At 40.8% G+C, this 16,686-nt stretch overlaps 1 protein-coding gene across 3 annotated transcripts in view; it reads left to right on the forward strand.

Annotated features, from left to right (window-relative positions):
* HIBCH (3-hydroxyisobutyryl-CoA hydrolase) overlaps positions 1–16,686 on the forward strand; it is a 96,423-nt gene that overhangs the window by 53,056 nt on the left and 26,681 nt on the right. For all 3 annotated transcript variants that reach the window (XR_004002564.1, XM_030579657.1, XM_030579658.1), the window contains exons 8-11: positions 6,098–6,243; positions 10,065–10,151; positions 12,603–12,661; positions 13,612–13,693. Coding sequence is in view for 2 of the 3 variants with exons in the window: in XM_030579657.1 (XP_030435517.1) it covers positions 6,098–6,243; positions 10,065–10,151; positions 12,603–12,661; positions 13,612–13,693 (374 nt within the window). In the remaining variant the exon portion in view is untranslated. The remainder of the gene's footprint in view (positions 1–6,097; positions 6,244–10,064; positions 10,152–12,602; positions 12,662–13,611; positions 13,694–16,686) is intronic.

The following is a 16,686-nucleotide window of genomic DNA, read 5'->3' on the forward strand; positions in this document are numbered from 1 at the left end:
TCATGCTGAAATAAATTTGTTAGTCTCTCAGGTGCCACAAGTACTCCTGTTCTTTTTTTGAAAATCCAGGAGTTCTATTTCTGGCTCTACCACTGACTTACTCTGTGACCTTAGACAGTTCATTTTACCCCCCAGTGCTCTGAGATTTAGTGTATCTAAAGCATTCAGATTCTTGGATCAAAGGCATTGTATTTGTGCACAACATTCTTCATTACAGTATTTTCACTGGGTTTTGGGAATCAGTGGATGTGTGTGTGTGGGGAAGAGAGCAGGGTTGGCTTTCTTCTGAAGTGCAGGCTTTGGTCCTGGCAGATATAGGATATTTGACTAGGTTAAAACAATTAAAATAGAATTAAAAAAAAAAAGTCTGATCTAAGATGACAAATCCTGTGTCCAGTGCAACAGTTTAGGAGTTAAAATTTTCTAGTTAGTATGAACTTTATATACAGTGACGGCCTCAATTTGTTTGGGGACTGTCAGCTATTACAGCTGCACATTATTTAACTGTTAATATGACAAATCAAATAAATACTTTTTCCAGAACAGCACTCTTAACTCACTCTTGCCTTTCTGTTTTGACTGGTGATATGAAGTGTCCCGGGCAAGCAAGGATAAATTGCAATTCTTTGAATATATCAGTTTGGATCCCACTGTAGGTGCACATGCACCGTGTGTGAGAGAAATTAGAATTTTTAAAATACCAAGGTCTGTTGGGAGCAGTGCATGGGCCCTGTGCTTGTTAATGCTCTCATTTGAGGGTGACCTTCTCAGTGCTGGAAAACAGCAAGTCCGTACTCTGAGACATGGAGCCAGTTTTAAGACTCTGTTTGGTGAATAAATCTCAATTTCACACTTCCCATCTAAAGGATGTTACTAAAAAAGAAATTGGTCAATGACCCCCCTGTACAGTAGGGCACCAAACTTTGCACTAATTGTCACACCTCATGGCTGAGCCCAAACACTCAAGGTTCACACTCTGCCACCGAAGAAGAGAGGGGGTGTGGCTGTGAAGTGGGAAACATTGCAAGCATCAGGAACAGTGTAAGAGGCAAGAAGTTTTCCTAAATGAACTGTGTAATGCTGTAAATAAGAAAAAGCAGGTTATTTACTTAATTGTTTTGTGCCCTGGAGTTTGTCATTTGCAGGTAAAGTTACAGCTGTTTATCAGGAGGTAATTGAAGCTTTCCACAGTTAAAAATGGAGGGATTAACAAGGATTGATGAATATTTTAGGTTGTCTTTATTGTTTGTTTTCCTCCCTTTTTCAGTTAAGTACCTGAATAATGGAAAATAAGTTTTCACATTCTCTGTGTAAGGAAAAAAGCATATCTCCAAAAGACTTTACTCCATGAATTTACCACTGGGTGCTAGTTCACAACAGTAACATGTAATACTTTGCTTCATCCTCTTCTTTATACTAATATCAGTCTCAGAAGTAAGTCTGACAAATAAACTCAGATCTGCATCTTGAGCAGCAAAGTAGTTTGAGCACAGTATTAAAATCCTAAAGCTCTGGATTTCTAATCCCAGTTCTGATTTTTGTCTTGAACAAGCCACTTAAAATGGTAAAGCAGATGCAGGAATGTTAAAATAAATATCTTTATGTAATCTACCTATCTTGCAGAGGTGTTGTAATGTTTGACACATGTTTCAAAAATGTAGTTGCTGAGTAGTAGTGTTAGAAGCAGAGCACTTGAATACCCTTCCCATTTTTCAGACAGTTATTTATATCTGTATTCGTCTGAGCTCAGGGTACCAAGTTCTGTTAGGCCTTCTTTTGGACAATAATTTTGCTGTGTTCACTCTGAAGTCAAGAAGGGACACAGGTGTTTGGCCAGAGAACAGTGGTTCTTAACTGGTTTTGGTTGGAGTTATCTTGTAATGACTGGGTACTACTTCACTGTCAAGTCCTCTTCTGCCATGCTCTGATGCAGGTACTACTGTCTTATTCTGTTGGTTTTCCCTCTTGTTCTCTTTTCTTTCATCTTGTTGCTTCAACAGCCAGCTGTACAAGAAATTACCTTGAGATCATCAATAGAAAAGAAGCCAGTGGTGTAAACTGAGCTGCTGACTTCTCTCTATATACCCTCTTGCATTGCCTTCAACTGGAGAGCACTTGTGATGCTGTATGTCTCCTTTACTCTCCACTGAGGGCCAACCGGCTATAGAGCAGCAGCCCTGGATATCACAAGCTTCCTTTGTTTAGATCTTCATTGTGGATCCTGTAATGGTGTTAGTCACACCTTGCTATTATTGCCATTTCCCCTTGAACAGTCTAAGCTGCCTCCTCCTTCTCAGCTAGGTTGGGAACCACTACTGTGGTGTTTATTTTGGGCTTGACTGACAATCTGGTATGTTTGATATTATATCACAGTTACCAGATTTGTTAGGTACCAATAGTGACTTTTTCATATCCAGTGGCTACCACATATGAATCTCATAGCTGAGGCCACTATGAAGGGAGATTTTGAGAGCCAAGGATGGGATGGAAGAAGGAAGAGGGGCTGGAGGGAGGAAGGGAAAGAGAGCTGAGCCAGTATGAGGATAGCGAGTTAGTGGCATTAAGGGGGATGCAGCCGAGGACTTTTGTCTCAGGGTTGGCTAGGCCATAGCTATTAGCAGTAGAAGGGCGGTGGATGAAACTGAACTCTATTTAAAATGGCCTGTGTCATATAGGTTCTGAGAGTGTTAAATACCCTGTTTTCAGATCTGTTTTTGGTAACGTGGGAGTTGGTCTACATAGGCATTTATAAGATGCCTGTTGGTGAGATATCTTCACACACAGGCATAAGCAGGGAAGAGGGTATCCAGGGAGATTTGAGGTCAGAACATTCCCAGTTGGGAATCCAAAGGTCTCTCCAACCTGAGGTTATTCAGCTAAAGATGAATAAAAAGGTTATGAGTTAAATGGGATCTTTTTAGGTATTTATATATCAAAACCCAGTATCTTGAATTCTATAAAGATAACAGCCATTGCATCTCACTGAGCACCAGCGTTGTGTGTTCATAGTGGGATACTCCACTTAAATAAGCTACTGCATACTACGCTTGCTTCAATGTGGATTTAAGGTACCATAGTCCATTCTAGAGGGGACATTAATATGAATCCTGGTGGCGAGGTCAATATTTGAGAGGAGAGGATGCATTCTTCTGGCCAGATACCGATGGAAAAGGGGGCTGGGGGAAGCAGTTTTGGTCAGTGTTGATATTTGATCTAAAGCAGCTTAGAATTGAACCAGACATCCCAACTAGTGAACCTGCCTATTTTATAGGTAATAAATATAAAATATTTGTGACCATTATCCTTACACTGTGCTTTCTAGCCTGACCATCATTTTTTAATGAAAAGTGGGGAAAACTAGACATAGCAGGGTATTGTGTGGAAGTTGTTGTTTAATTGTGGGTGTATATTGAATGGTAAGAAACATGTCCAGATATTAAAAATTGGTTTTATTTATTTTGTGTACTAGTCAGTCATTCTACTTATGCAATGCAGTAAACTTTGTAAACAGAGTTTACAGAGTCAGAATATTGTAAGTGTCAATGCTATTACAGGGCAGAGATTTTTTTTCCCCACTCCCTACACAGTTATGCAATGTTATTGTGACAATTGACATCCTACACCCCAAAATAGCAACATTTGATCAGTACTGTATGTTTATAGTTTGCAGGTAAACTGGGAGACCATTCATACAAAAAAAATTTGGTCATTTTAATTTTTTTGACCTGCAAATACTGTTCACATTTACTAAATTTTAGTGTCTTGATAACTGGGAAAATTGCAGATTTCTATGGTATTAGTAAGTAATTGTTTTATTGGATAATACTCACAACCCATTTTGCAACAGAGTTTTAAAAAGCTTGATTCTATATATAAAACTTGCAATTATAAAAGGTTATTTATTGAGCCATAGATAGAAAAAAAATCTACTCTTACGTCGTCCCCCCCATTCATCATTGTACAAAAAGTTCTTATAGTCATTAGAATTCAGATGTGCTTGATACAAGAGGTACAGTATACAAATCCAGAAAGTGTTACTGCTAAGAGTTTGGTAGTCCCTCAAAGGCTCCAGAATCTGAAGTTATACTCATACTATATTTAATTCACACCATGGTGCGCCAATACAGCAAAAGAGGGTACATTATGGTAAATGCTCTTTTGCCTATTCATTCTGTGGGCTGGAGAGCAACATGCATGAGTTGAGCAAGAAATCACAATTGATGTGGGTGCACGTGCACACACCCCCAGTCCACACACCCCCAGTCCACATGCCAAGTTGTGCATCCAAGCAGATTTTCATAGCCAAGCGACACATCCTTGTAAGCAAGGATATTTCAATCATCCTCTAATGGGGGTTATCCAAAACCAGGCTAGTGGGCACCCCATTCACATTCAATGAAAATTCCATGACTTGAGCCAATCAAGGGGAAATCACATTTTTAGATATTTTCAGAGCTTCTTCCTATCATCTGTAACATGGAGTTATTAATATACCCTGTTACACTGTGAAGTGATTATGAAAAGGATGATCTTATCAGAGATGTTATCCACCTCCCATGGCCGCTGTAGAAATGTGTTCTAAAATTGGAGCAAATCCTCTCCATTATTGCTCTCCTTGCCTAAAGAGGAATGCAATAGCTTGTGACTGTTAACAGTGGGTTATTGGTAGGAATCTTTGCAGTGCCACTGGGTTTTTGTCAATTATGTTGGCTAATGAGCAGAAAACTAATTGTGAATATTTCCAGCTTTGTCTCAATTGCCATTGGAAGTTGATTTTGTAAACAGGCAAATAGCTTAGCAATTAAAAAAAAGTAGGATTAAATATCAAAAAGTATAATTTTCTTTGTGAATATATATTTTGAAGCAAACACATTACAGGATAGAAAAATCAAATATTTGACCAATTATATTAGTGTAAATATTTAATGGGAAATGTAAAAATATTAAGGGTTGTGTTTGAGGACCACAGAACTTGTATATTGCCTTTGACAAGCCCAAGGATCTCTCCTTTTGGAACTTTTAAATGTTAATGTGATTCTTGGACTCTCATTGTTTACTTCTTAAATAAAAGGCAATAGGTAGAAACTTATTTAACTTTCGGGCTTCATGATTTGTTTACATTTTGAAAGTTGTGATTTTTCCCTCCCCAAATGCAGGTTAGTTGTGGTCTTCTTTAAAGGTGCCCGGGATTAGCTTTTGGGGTCTCAAAGCTGATGGGCTCTAAAATTTTAGGGAGGCTTCAAATTCATGAATGTTATTTGCTATGTGGGAGAGTATTGAAATATATTTTGATTATTCAGTGAACTATGATGTTGGAGAGAGAGAGAGAGATTAGCTTCCACTTTTGATTTGCAACAAGTTACATAAGAACATAAAAATGGCCATACTGGGTCGGACCAAAGTCCATCAGCCCAGTATCCTGTCTCCCGATAGTGGCCAATATAAGGTGCCCCAGAGGAGGTGAACCTACAGGTAATGATCAAGTGATCTCTCTCCTGCCATCTATCTCCACCCTCTGACACAAAGACGCTAGGAACACAATTCTTTACCCAGCCTAGCTAATAGCCATTAATGGACTTAACCTCCATGAATTTATCTAGTTCTCTTTTAAATCCTGTTATAGTCCTAGCCTTCACCGCCTCCTCAGGCAAGGAGTTCCACAGGTTGACGGTGTGCTGTGTGAAGAACTTCCTTTTATTTGTTTTAAACCTGCTGCCCATTCATTTCTGTTTTCTTTGTGCTAATTCAGCAACATGCTAGGTATTTTGCAGATATATAAAGAGAAATATTTCCTCTCATGAAAAGCTTGGGAGTGATGTCTGGCTTATCTGTTGTGAATACTTGCCGGAAGGGAGGACTAGAATTTGAAGGCATTGTGGAAGAAGTGCACTGTAGGGAGAGACTTGGATAAGGAGGTGGAGGACTGGCAGACCAGGTCAAAGAGGTCTAGTACAGGCTAGAGGGCTATGTAAAAACCTGGAGGTGAGAGTGGGAAGGCAGCTCACAGTGTGCAGTGAGTTGTGTATTGAATGGGTGGTATGACCGTCAATTCTTTTAGACCTTTCCTTCACATTTTTCTTGTTTTCTTCAATTACAGGCCTTTTCCCTGATGTAGGTGGAGGCTACTTCTTGCCAAGACTTTCAGGAAAAATTGGCTATTGCCTTGCTCTTACAGGATTTAGACTGAAAGGGAGAGATTCGCAAAAAGCAGGAATTGCTACACACTTTGTAGAATCAGAAAAGGTAAATCTGTCAATCGTTACCTTTGATAATAGGTCATAGCAGTGGTCCCCAACCTTTTCCGTGGGGTGGGTGCTGGACGACGAGCCACCGAGGAGCATGGCCGCCGGACAAGCAGCTGCTGAAATGCCGCCGTGAAGTGGCAACATCAAGAGGCAGCATTTCGGCGGTAGCACTTCTTGACATTGCCAGTTCTTGGCAGCATTTCGGCAGCTGCTTGTTCGGCGGCCAGTTGGCAGGCGCACATGAATGCCCAGGCAGGCGCCACGGCACCCATGGGCACCCCGTTGAGGACCCCTGGGTCATCATGTTAGATTTACTTGAAGCTGAATTTCTTCTTTGTGCAGATATCACAGATTAAACTGATTTTTAATTATAAAATTTAATTTAGCCTCTCAAGAGCATCAACCCCATTGGTGCAGTGTGGGTATTACACTTTCCTGGGGTGTCCAGGACCATGAATCACCATTTTACCTTCCTGCCTTCAGTGAGATGGAGTCTTGCCTGTGGTAACTGGATGTCAGCTCCCTCACACTGCCAGCCCTTCAAGTACTCATCCCGGGCTCCGCCAGCCCCTACTTTGCCTTGAAGGTTAACACTTCACATGTCCTGATCCCCAAGCTCCTCAGAAGCATTTCCCTGTAGTATCCAGCTCTAGTCACTGAATACTCACAATAATTACCAACTAAGTTGTTCCCAGAGAGAGAATGTACACACAGCTTGATAGGTACAGTCAGGATCAGGTCCTTTATAACACAGCACTGCAATCTGCTTATAGTGAAAAGCAATACAAGTTTAACAAAAGATTAATATTTAAGGAGATAGTGAGCAAGGAGAACAGGTTACAAAGAAAAGAAAAGATACACACATCCTAGAGTCTAAATGTAATTCTAACAGCTGAAGTCCTTGTCTAAAGTACTTTCTCACCTAAAGCAGTGCTGATGCCCCAATTCCTGGCACTCCCCATGGGGCTAAGGCCCTGAGCCTGTGGTGAGCAGAGTTGGGGATATGGAGGGCATTGCCTCCCCTCCCCTGCAAACTGCAGCACAAGATCAAGGCAGTCCCGTGGGCAGCACCACACCTCCTGAGTCCTTCCCTCACTTCCCCCTGGGCAGTGCAGGGCAGCTGCTGCTCTGGCTAGTGCCATGGAGCAGGCAACTGCAGCATTCCTTCCTCTCCTGCTCGTGCCCCAGGTTGAAGCTGCTCCTCAGCTCCCAGCCCCCTTTGCTCGCTAAGAGCCCACCTGAGTGGGAGGACCCAGCTCCATGGCTGGCAGACCCTTCCACGAACAGAGACCACAGGGGAGTCCTCCCAGCACACAGTCCCTAATACCTCTCTCTCTACATCCTGAGCTATGCCTTCCCTGCACCCTGAGCTACCCACTGCCCACACACAGCCCCTAACCACTCTCCTCCCTGCCTGCACCCTGAGCTGTTTTCAAAACTTGTTTTTCCTGTTGATTGTCACATGTAACTAGGACTTCCATAGTGTTGGCTTTACAGTGCTTAACCTAAGCAAAGATCTGAAAATACATGCCTTTTATCCAGCAAAAACAGTTTTTCCTCCTCTGGTGGGGAGTAACACCTTAATATAAAGGACATTTTTCAGTATGTAGACTGAAAATATAATCAGCATATACATTCCATAATAATATTATGGACCACCATGATCCTACCTTTCAGTTAAGATCTCACACAACATTTTGTATAGATAAATATTATGACAGCAAAGGGTTATGGTAGTGCGTTTAATCAAGCTTTGCTGTTACTGAACAGTGAACCCTTTGCCAGTTGGCATCAAGGAGTTTTTAGGGTCACACTGGGACATAATTTTCAAGTCTCTCCTAGTCACAAAGTGTCCATGAATCTGTGAACACCAAAACAAGTCATTTATATGCACAACCAAACACTTGAATGCAGTGACTTGCTTCATATGTACAAATTTTGTCAGCAACATTTTGATGGCCCTTTATATCAGAGGTATATAGTATTGGAGATATCACCAAAAAGAAAGTACAGAATATCTTAAGGATCTGATTTAATCTTCTTTGCCTCAACAAATGAATCTCTTGTTACAAAATCAGTACAGATGGTTATCCTGTACACCTCTCTAACTCAGGCAGATCTCATGGTCCAGAAACACATTCAACTCAAGCAGCCTGGCTCACAGGAGGCATTGAGCATTGTCAGGTCCCAATGAAGCCAGTGGTAATTGGGTGCTTAGCATGTATTAGGCTTCTGTTCTTATATACAAAATATAAAATTGATATTTTGCTACAGGGTTATGTTCAGCACTGGATTGTGGTAGCCAGTTGTGAAAATGTCAATGTACTAGAAACATTTATTAAAAGAATCTCCCAGTGCTTGCGTATGGGCAACCAATCAAGAACTATTCCAAGCCCACACCTCCCCAAGTATGATTCTAGGTGACAGCAGTTAAAGCAGCCACTGACTCCAAATCCCACTTGGAGATGAGCTGTTAGGTGGTCAAAAACACTGGAAAGAAATCAAGTCACAATCAATGCTGTATCCTTAGCTCTCTTTCCCAGTAACATACATAGGTCTAGATATCACAGACACTTTACACAGCTGATTATCTTCTCACACATTAACAATTCCAGTGAAGCCAATGGAAATTATTGATCAAGTTAGATCCCTGAATGTTTGCAGGGTCAGGGGCCTTAAAAAATTGGCTATGGAGAGATCTAAATCATCAACTCATTTGGTAAAGTCATAGTGTGACATTGTGCCTATCCTTTGCATAGATGGGTAAGTGGGCAAGAGAAAAATAACCAGCTTTCCCTATACTCTCTTCCTCCCCACCTTTTCACCATGACACTCTTTGCACTCAGGGACAAGGACGCCATAGGCCTAGTTCAGCTACTGACAGTATCTTTAGGTGCCCAGGCTATGAAACACTACACTATCTTTAAGTATAGCACAGCATCAGGACTCCCAGTACCCTCTCAGAGCTCTGAGAGTTATTGTTTACCTGCTTCAGCCACAGTTCTCAGTATGTAAAAGGTTATGCCTTAAGGTCACCCCATGAGGTGGAGCTGGGCACCTCCCTTACCTCATATGTTGTTCCATGAGCAATAGCAGTCCTGCTATCTGAAGTATAGCCTTCCAGCTGCACATCACAGCAAGTGCACCTCCTTCCAGGGTGTTGTAAAAATAGCCCAAACAGAGAAGAAAATAGCTCTTAGACTCTCAAGGTAGGAGACCCCTTTCCTCATCAAGAGGAGGGGAAACAGACCTTCAGGCTCTACAGAAAATCTCAGTTCCCATCCTCCTATGCAGCTAAAGACCAAGAGTTAGAAGTGAGAGTTTCAACAACAAAACCAGCCCATTTTCTTTGCTCAGGATGGTAGTGCTCCCTGTTCTTTAACACATAGCCTAGGACTCTGATCTGAAAACTGTAGATCTGCTTGTTTCAGAGCACCACTCCCAGCTGGTCTGAGTTTTTCCCTTTTAAGGGCTCATCCCCAGGCCTGAGAAGCTGCACAGATGCAGCAGTTTGGGGCTGATTTTGACAACAGCAGTTCTTTAACTCCTTCGTGATGAGTGGGGGTATGGGTGGCTCTCTGCTCCACCACACAGAAGTTCTGCTTAGGACTAGGTCCTCTGTACTGCTCCCCAAAAGGTGTAATTCAATCTAGACTGCTCAGTTTTCAGAAGTGCTGAGCATCTGCTGCTCATCACCTCTTTAAATCAGGTCAAGAGTCTTTAATCCATAACTGTTAAAATAATCTAGCTGGAAATACATTTTATTCTCCTATTATTTTAATTTGGCTTTTTTTTCCTTTTTCTTTTTTTTTTTGATAGCTGCCTGCACTAGAGGAAGATTTGATAGCACTAAAATCTCCTTCTAAAGAAAATGTTGCTGATGTACTGAACTCATATCACATGAAGGTAATCTGCTGGCTAGCTACAATCTCAAACTTTAATAAAGGGGCAACTATCAAGTTAAATAATAATCTTATTTACATAACCATCATTTGCTGTATGTTTGTATAGAACCCTACAGAATGGATTCCAGCCTCTACACATTACTGCAAGATGTTAATAATTTATATATTAACATTAAATAAGTAAAAGAATTTAAAAAATTTAATGTACTTTTCACTACTTTTTACATTTCTTTTGATTTGGACAATGAAGTTAGACTGGTCAGTTTTATTTGATCGTTCTCATCCACTGGCACAGTAGTGCTGAACATGGAAATCTGTAAATAAGTGCTAAGCATTACTAGTCATTGCTTTTCAGTTTTGATGTTCAGCACCTGGGGACAGCCACTGACAGAATGGGACTAGCACTGAGTGCAGGGGGGGTGGCCATTCACTCTGGAATTATGTGGATTCAATGGCTCTGACATCCCACCACGTGGCACAGAAACTGCTACTGCAGCCTAAAGACCAAACTAGAAATTGTGAGGGACTCCCAATTCATTTTAATGCCATGCCATATCCCTCACTCTGGGGTGGGCTTTGCCTTCCCACCTATGCCATTCCTACTTTAAGTCAGAGTAAAATGGTTTCATGCACGTAATGTGAATTTCATTCTGATTTTCTTTAAAGTAATCTGCAGAGTCTAAATTTTGAGCCCAGACTTCAGTGATTAATGATGTCCCTTTAACTTTAACAATTTGGCAAAAACTACCAAGCATAGTGTATGTTAACAGGATCAGGCTTTTGGTAGGCTCTAGTGAAATGCATTTGGAACATTAAAGCAATGCTTTAAATTAAAGCAACTAAATATTGCTAGTTTTACATTTTCAGAGAGAGATTACTTATTTTCCAAAGCGCAAATTCATAATTCTCTCTGAGAGTGTCAGTCAAGATTTTTGGGAGTGAATTTAACTTCATATCGAACAGCTAGAAAATGTCAGATTTCCTTGTAACACGTTGCATGCATGTATCAAAAGGTTTTAGATAATTTGCACTCAGTTTTATAATAGCCACTCTAGTAAGCTTCACAGTACTTCTTCCAAAAGAAAAAAAGCCCTAGTGCTAACAGACTTAATTTTGTTCCTTCATGCCATATATGCCTTCAAGGTTGTTTGGTTTTAGAATGAGATTGGTATCTGCTATTTCCCAGTTAGAATTGTTAGGTTCTTGTATACATATTAAGTGGATAAATAATTGGAATACATTAACGTATCTACCACCACTGAATATCTTTGATAAAATGGAAATTATAAGCCGAGAGAGAGTATGTTGCTATAAAGTACAGTGCAAGCTGAGAGTTAAAGGAATGGAAGCTTTACCTTCACTTTCATTGGGATAGAAGTGACAAGGAACCTGTTTGAGCTGCAGCTAGTGTCAGTGAAACATTGGTTTGTATTCTAAGCCCCCTAGGCTAGCAGGTCTAAAACATTTGTCATGAGCTCCAGTTCTAACACATCACATCATGCAGTCCCAGGTGCTGGCAGTCAGTCAATAGCAGCAGTTAATGTGAATCAATTAATGCAAAATTATCATGTCTTCTAATTGTATATGTGTAAACACTTTATAAATATAAACAAAAAGGCGAGAAAGAAGTAGGAAGAGGCCCTAGTACTACTTTGAAGATTGGACGGGTTATAAATAATAGTATTGTTGCTGGTAAGGTGTTATCCTCATAGAAGATTGTATATTTATTGATGGAAGCATACATCATTATCTTACAAGGTCAGATGTCCCGACATTAATACTGTAAATCAAAACAACCAAGCAAGCACAAAAGAGGAGAGAAGTTTTATTCTTATAAGACTTAAAGAGAAAATACAACTAATTGGGATCAGCCAATAAATTCCATAGTACTAAGTTTCTTTAAAAAAAAAAAATCACCTAAAAAACACAGCAGCTAACAGTTGCTGCTGCTTTCCCCTTCCCACTCCTCCATAAACGGACATATATTAAAAGAAAATCTGTACATACCTTCCAGTTAGATATGGATCTCTAATATTAAAATGGAAATAACCACTGTACAAAAATGTTTTTAAAAGCTCCACATCTCTCATATTACAGCTTTATTTTCCTTTCCTTACTGTTCCTCAGAGAACTCTGAAAGTGTATATAAATCAGCTCTCTCTGTGTCTGTTACTGACAAATATTGACAAAACATCTTTGAGCTATATGATAGCTTGTAACTAAAACTACATCATGAGATAAAAACTTTAAAATGTTCAACACACAATGACCTGTTTGTATGTACTGTAAAATACTGTTTGATTAAACATGGTAATCAGTATTAACTGAGCTATCTGCATAGGCTTTTCTGTAGTGGAAATCAATATAGTATTTAAGTACCAGTGATGGGCTTTTAAAGTTTCCAAATAGGCTGAGACAGAACCAAGTGAAAGATGTTTTTTCTTTTAAATAGTGCAAAATTGATCAAGAGAAGCAGTTTGTACTTGATGAACATATGGACAAGATTAACAGGTACTCTATCATTCTTTCCTCTTACCTCTTATGTGGAAGATTTGCACTAATATTAATGTTTACTGGATTTAACAGGTTATGTAATAAAAAAGGCTAAAGCCTTGTCTGTTAACATCTGTTTTTGTAGGGTTCTTGACCTAGTAGACTTATTACTTACCTATAGTCTTCTACATATTACGGGTATTCTTGGCTGAATCAGTGATAAATAACTTTTGATAACTGTTGCTATAGTCATTAAATCCCTTGTTTGTCAGTTTGTCACTCTTGTACATAAGATGGTTAAAAGCAGCATTTTTCACCTGCATAGTAGTTTCAAAGCTGTATTAAGTCCATGTTCACTTGTAAACTTTTGATAGAACCATCATAATGTTTTGTTCAGAGTTACAAACATTTCAGAGTTACGAATCACCTCCATTCCCAAGGTGTTTGTAACTCTGAGGTTCTATTGTAGTTAGTTTTGTGGATGTTTACAGGTAGCTTATCCCAAGTGTGAAGGGAAGCACAGAAGAAAGTACAAAGGTGCTTATTTGAAAATCATACAAGTGAGTGATTGGAGGCAGGAGCTGTCCTTTCAGCACTGAATGAGAGATGATGGATCATTAGAGTGCCTTAAAAATGAAGATGAGTAACTTATATTTGTTATAATAAAGTGAGGGAGCCTGTGGAGGGATGCAAAGAGAAAGTGAGATGGTCAAAATGATGGACTAAGAAAGTCACCTTTGCAGCTGCATTCTGAATGGATATGTGTAGAGCAAGATTTTATTTGTCCAGGCCAGGGAAAAGGATGTTGCAGTAATTGAGATGAGATAGTGTAGAGAATCAGTCTGATGATCTATTTAAGCTATTCTGTATTTAATGTCTGACAGTTCTCATTACTTCACAGGCAGGAAGAAGGGTGGAATCAGATAATACATTTAAGTCATATGAGGCTTTTCTTCTTTTTTTTTTAGTTTGTTTTCAGCAAACAGCATGGAGGAAATCATTCAAAATTTGAAGCAGGATGGTTCTCCTTTTGCTCTTAAGCAGCTAGAGGTAATGTTTAGTTATATATTTTTACCTTAATAATTAAGTCTTAAGGGTTGATTCTGATCTCACTGAAACTTGTGTAAGTCTGGAGCAACTGCATTAAGGTCAGTGGAGTTACATTGGTGTAAAGCTGGTGTGATAGCAGGCTCAGGCCCTTAAGATCCAATTTTTAGTCCTTTAGGACTTAGCCAGTAGGACTACCCACACGTGTAACTGTAGGATCACAACCTAAATCTTCGTATTTATTGTAAAACAGTTTTACTCTGCACAAATTTTACTTCATATCTACTCCTGACCATATATATACCACCTCTCTGGTCCTAAAAGGTAATGGAGGTTCTCTTTGTACTTTTCCTTTTGTTGCTCTGGAATGATATGTGAAAACTGTGCCTAACTCAATGTTTTCCAAATTAATTCAGTGGCTCACTTCAGACTCGAGTACTCAGAAAAAAAAGTAATCTCTAGTCATGTATTTATTTAGTCATATGGAATCTTTGAATTTTCCTTCCTTTATTACTCTCAAAGTGGATTTACTTTGCTGACCTCTGGAAAAAACAGTTCCAGGGTCTATTCAAATATTGCTTAATATTGGGTAGAACTCAGGCATTTCTCAAGGAAAACTTTGATACTAATGCAGGATTATAGCTAAGGGCAGAAATGCTGCTCTTGTACAAATATATAACATGTATTCTTCTCACCCTCCCTTGAACCTACAGTATATAAGATATATTATAACAGTATCATTAACTCTCCTAGCAGACTGGAAATAAATGTCTTAAAATTATCAAAGAATGTACCTGAGGTAACACAGATGTAATTGTCTGTAATCACTGAGGTCAGACTAGAAGATCACACTGGTCCCTTCTGGCTTTGGAATCTATAAATTATCTTTTAGCAGCCTCACAGGTTGTAACCAATAAGCATTTGGCCAATCTAGGGTTTTTGTGGACAGTCAAAATGTTGACCATGGTAATATTTTTGCATCCTCACAGATTGTCAATATAACCTTCTTCACAGAAAAATGTGAATTAAAAGAAAACTCTCTCTGAGGCCTGGTCTACAGTATGCGTTTAAACCGATTTTAGCAGCATTAAACCGATTTAACGCTGTACCCGTCCAGACTACGAGGCCCTTTATATCGATATAAAGGGCTCTTTATATCGGTTTCTGTATTCCTCTCCAACGAGAGGAGTAGCGCTAAAATCGGTATTACCATATTGGATTAGGGTTAGTGTGGCCGCAAATTGACAGTATTGGCCTCCGGGCGGTATCCCACAGTGCACCACTGTGACCACTCTGGACAGCAATCTCAGCTCGGATGCAGTAGCCAGGTAAACAGGAAAAGCCCCGTGAAATTTTGATTTTCATTTCCTGTTTGCCCAGCATGGAGCTCTGATCAGCACGGGTAGCAATGCAGTCCCAAATCCAAAAAGAGCTCCAGCATGGACCGTACAGGAGATACTGAATCTGATCGCTGTATGGGGAGACAAATCTGTTCTATCAGAGCTCCATTACAGAAGACGAAATGCCAAAGTGTTTGAAAAAAAAAATCTACAGGCTACACAGTGCTGCGTGACAAGTGTAACGGGAAGCCAGAGACTCAAACGGACGCTCATGGAGGGAGGGAGGAGTATTGAGGACTCCAGCTATCCCACAGTCCACAGCAGTCTCCGAAAAGTATTTGTGTTCTTGGCTGAGCTCCCAATGCCTGTAGGGTCAAACACATTGTCCAGCATGGTTCAGGGAATAGCTCGTCAATTTACTCCCTCCCCCCTCACTCCCCACGTGAAAGAAAAGGGAAAGAAATCGTTTCTTGACTTTTTTCAGTGTCACCCTATGTCTACTGCATGCTGCTGGTAGAAGCGATGCTGCAGCAGTGACGAGCAGTATCCGCTCCTCTCCCCTCCCTGGTGGCAGATGGTGCAGTAGGACTGGTAACCGTCCTTCTTATCAACCCGTGAGTGCTCCTGGCTGGCTTCAGGTGAGGCTGGCCGGGGGCGCCTGGGTGAAAATAAGAATGACTCCCGGTCATTCCCAGTAGATGGTACAGAACGGCTGGTAACCGTCTTCATCATAGCTCCTTTTCATGTGAAAAGAAAAGATTCTGTACTGCCTTGACTATCATAACAGTGGGATGCTGGGCTCCTTTCCCCCACACTGCTTAATGTCCTGCCTGGACTATCATAGCACCGGGAGGCTGCCTCCCCCTCATTTTATGTCACTAAAAACTCAGTGTTTCTTATTCCTGCATTCTTTATTACTTCATGACACAAATGTGGGGGACACTGCCACGGTAGCCCAGGAAGGTTGGGGGAGGAGGGAAGCAACGGGTGGGGTTGTTGCAGGGGCACCCCCTGTGAATGGCATGTAGCTCATCATTTCTGCGGGATCTGATACAGAGCAGCTGTGCTCTCTGATACACTGCTTCTCTAGTACATTTGCCCCATATTCTAGGCAGGACTGACTCTATTTTTAGAAACCATAAAGGAGGGATTGACTCGGGGAGTCATTCCCAGTTTTGCTTTTGCGCCCCCGGCCGATCTCAGCCAGGGGCACCCAGGCTAGCAGCAGCCAGCACAGAAGGACAGACAACCGTCATCTCATTACCAAATTACACTGGCAGCAGACGGTACAGAACAACTGGTAACCATCTCTGCTATCATGCAAAAGCAAATGAATGCTGCTGTGTAGCGCTGGAGTATCGCCTCTGTCCGCAGCATCCAGTACACATACGGTGACTGTAAGAAAAAAAAAAGCTGAACGGGCTCCATGGTTGCCATGCTATGGCGTCTGCCAGGGCAATCCAGGGAAAAAGGGCGCGAAATGATTGTTTGCCGTTGCTTTCCTGGAGGAAGGAATGACTGACGACATTTACCGAGAACCACCCGCGACAATGATTTTTGCCCCATCAGCCACTGGGCTCTCAACCCAGAATTCTAAGGGGCAGGGGAGACTGCAGGAACTATGGGATAGCTACCCACAGTGCAACGCTCCGGAAA

This window comes from Gopherus evgoodei, chromosome 11, assembly GCF_007399415.2.
Source record: "Gopherus evgoodei ecotype Sinaloan lineage chromosome 11, rGopEvg1_v1.p, whole genome shotgun sequence".
Taxonomy (NCBI): domain Eukaryota; kingdom Metazoa; phylum Chordata; order Testudines; family Testudinidae; genus Gopherus; species Gopherus evgoodei.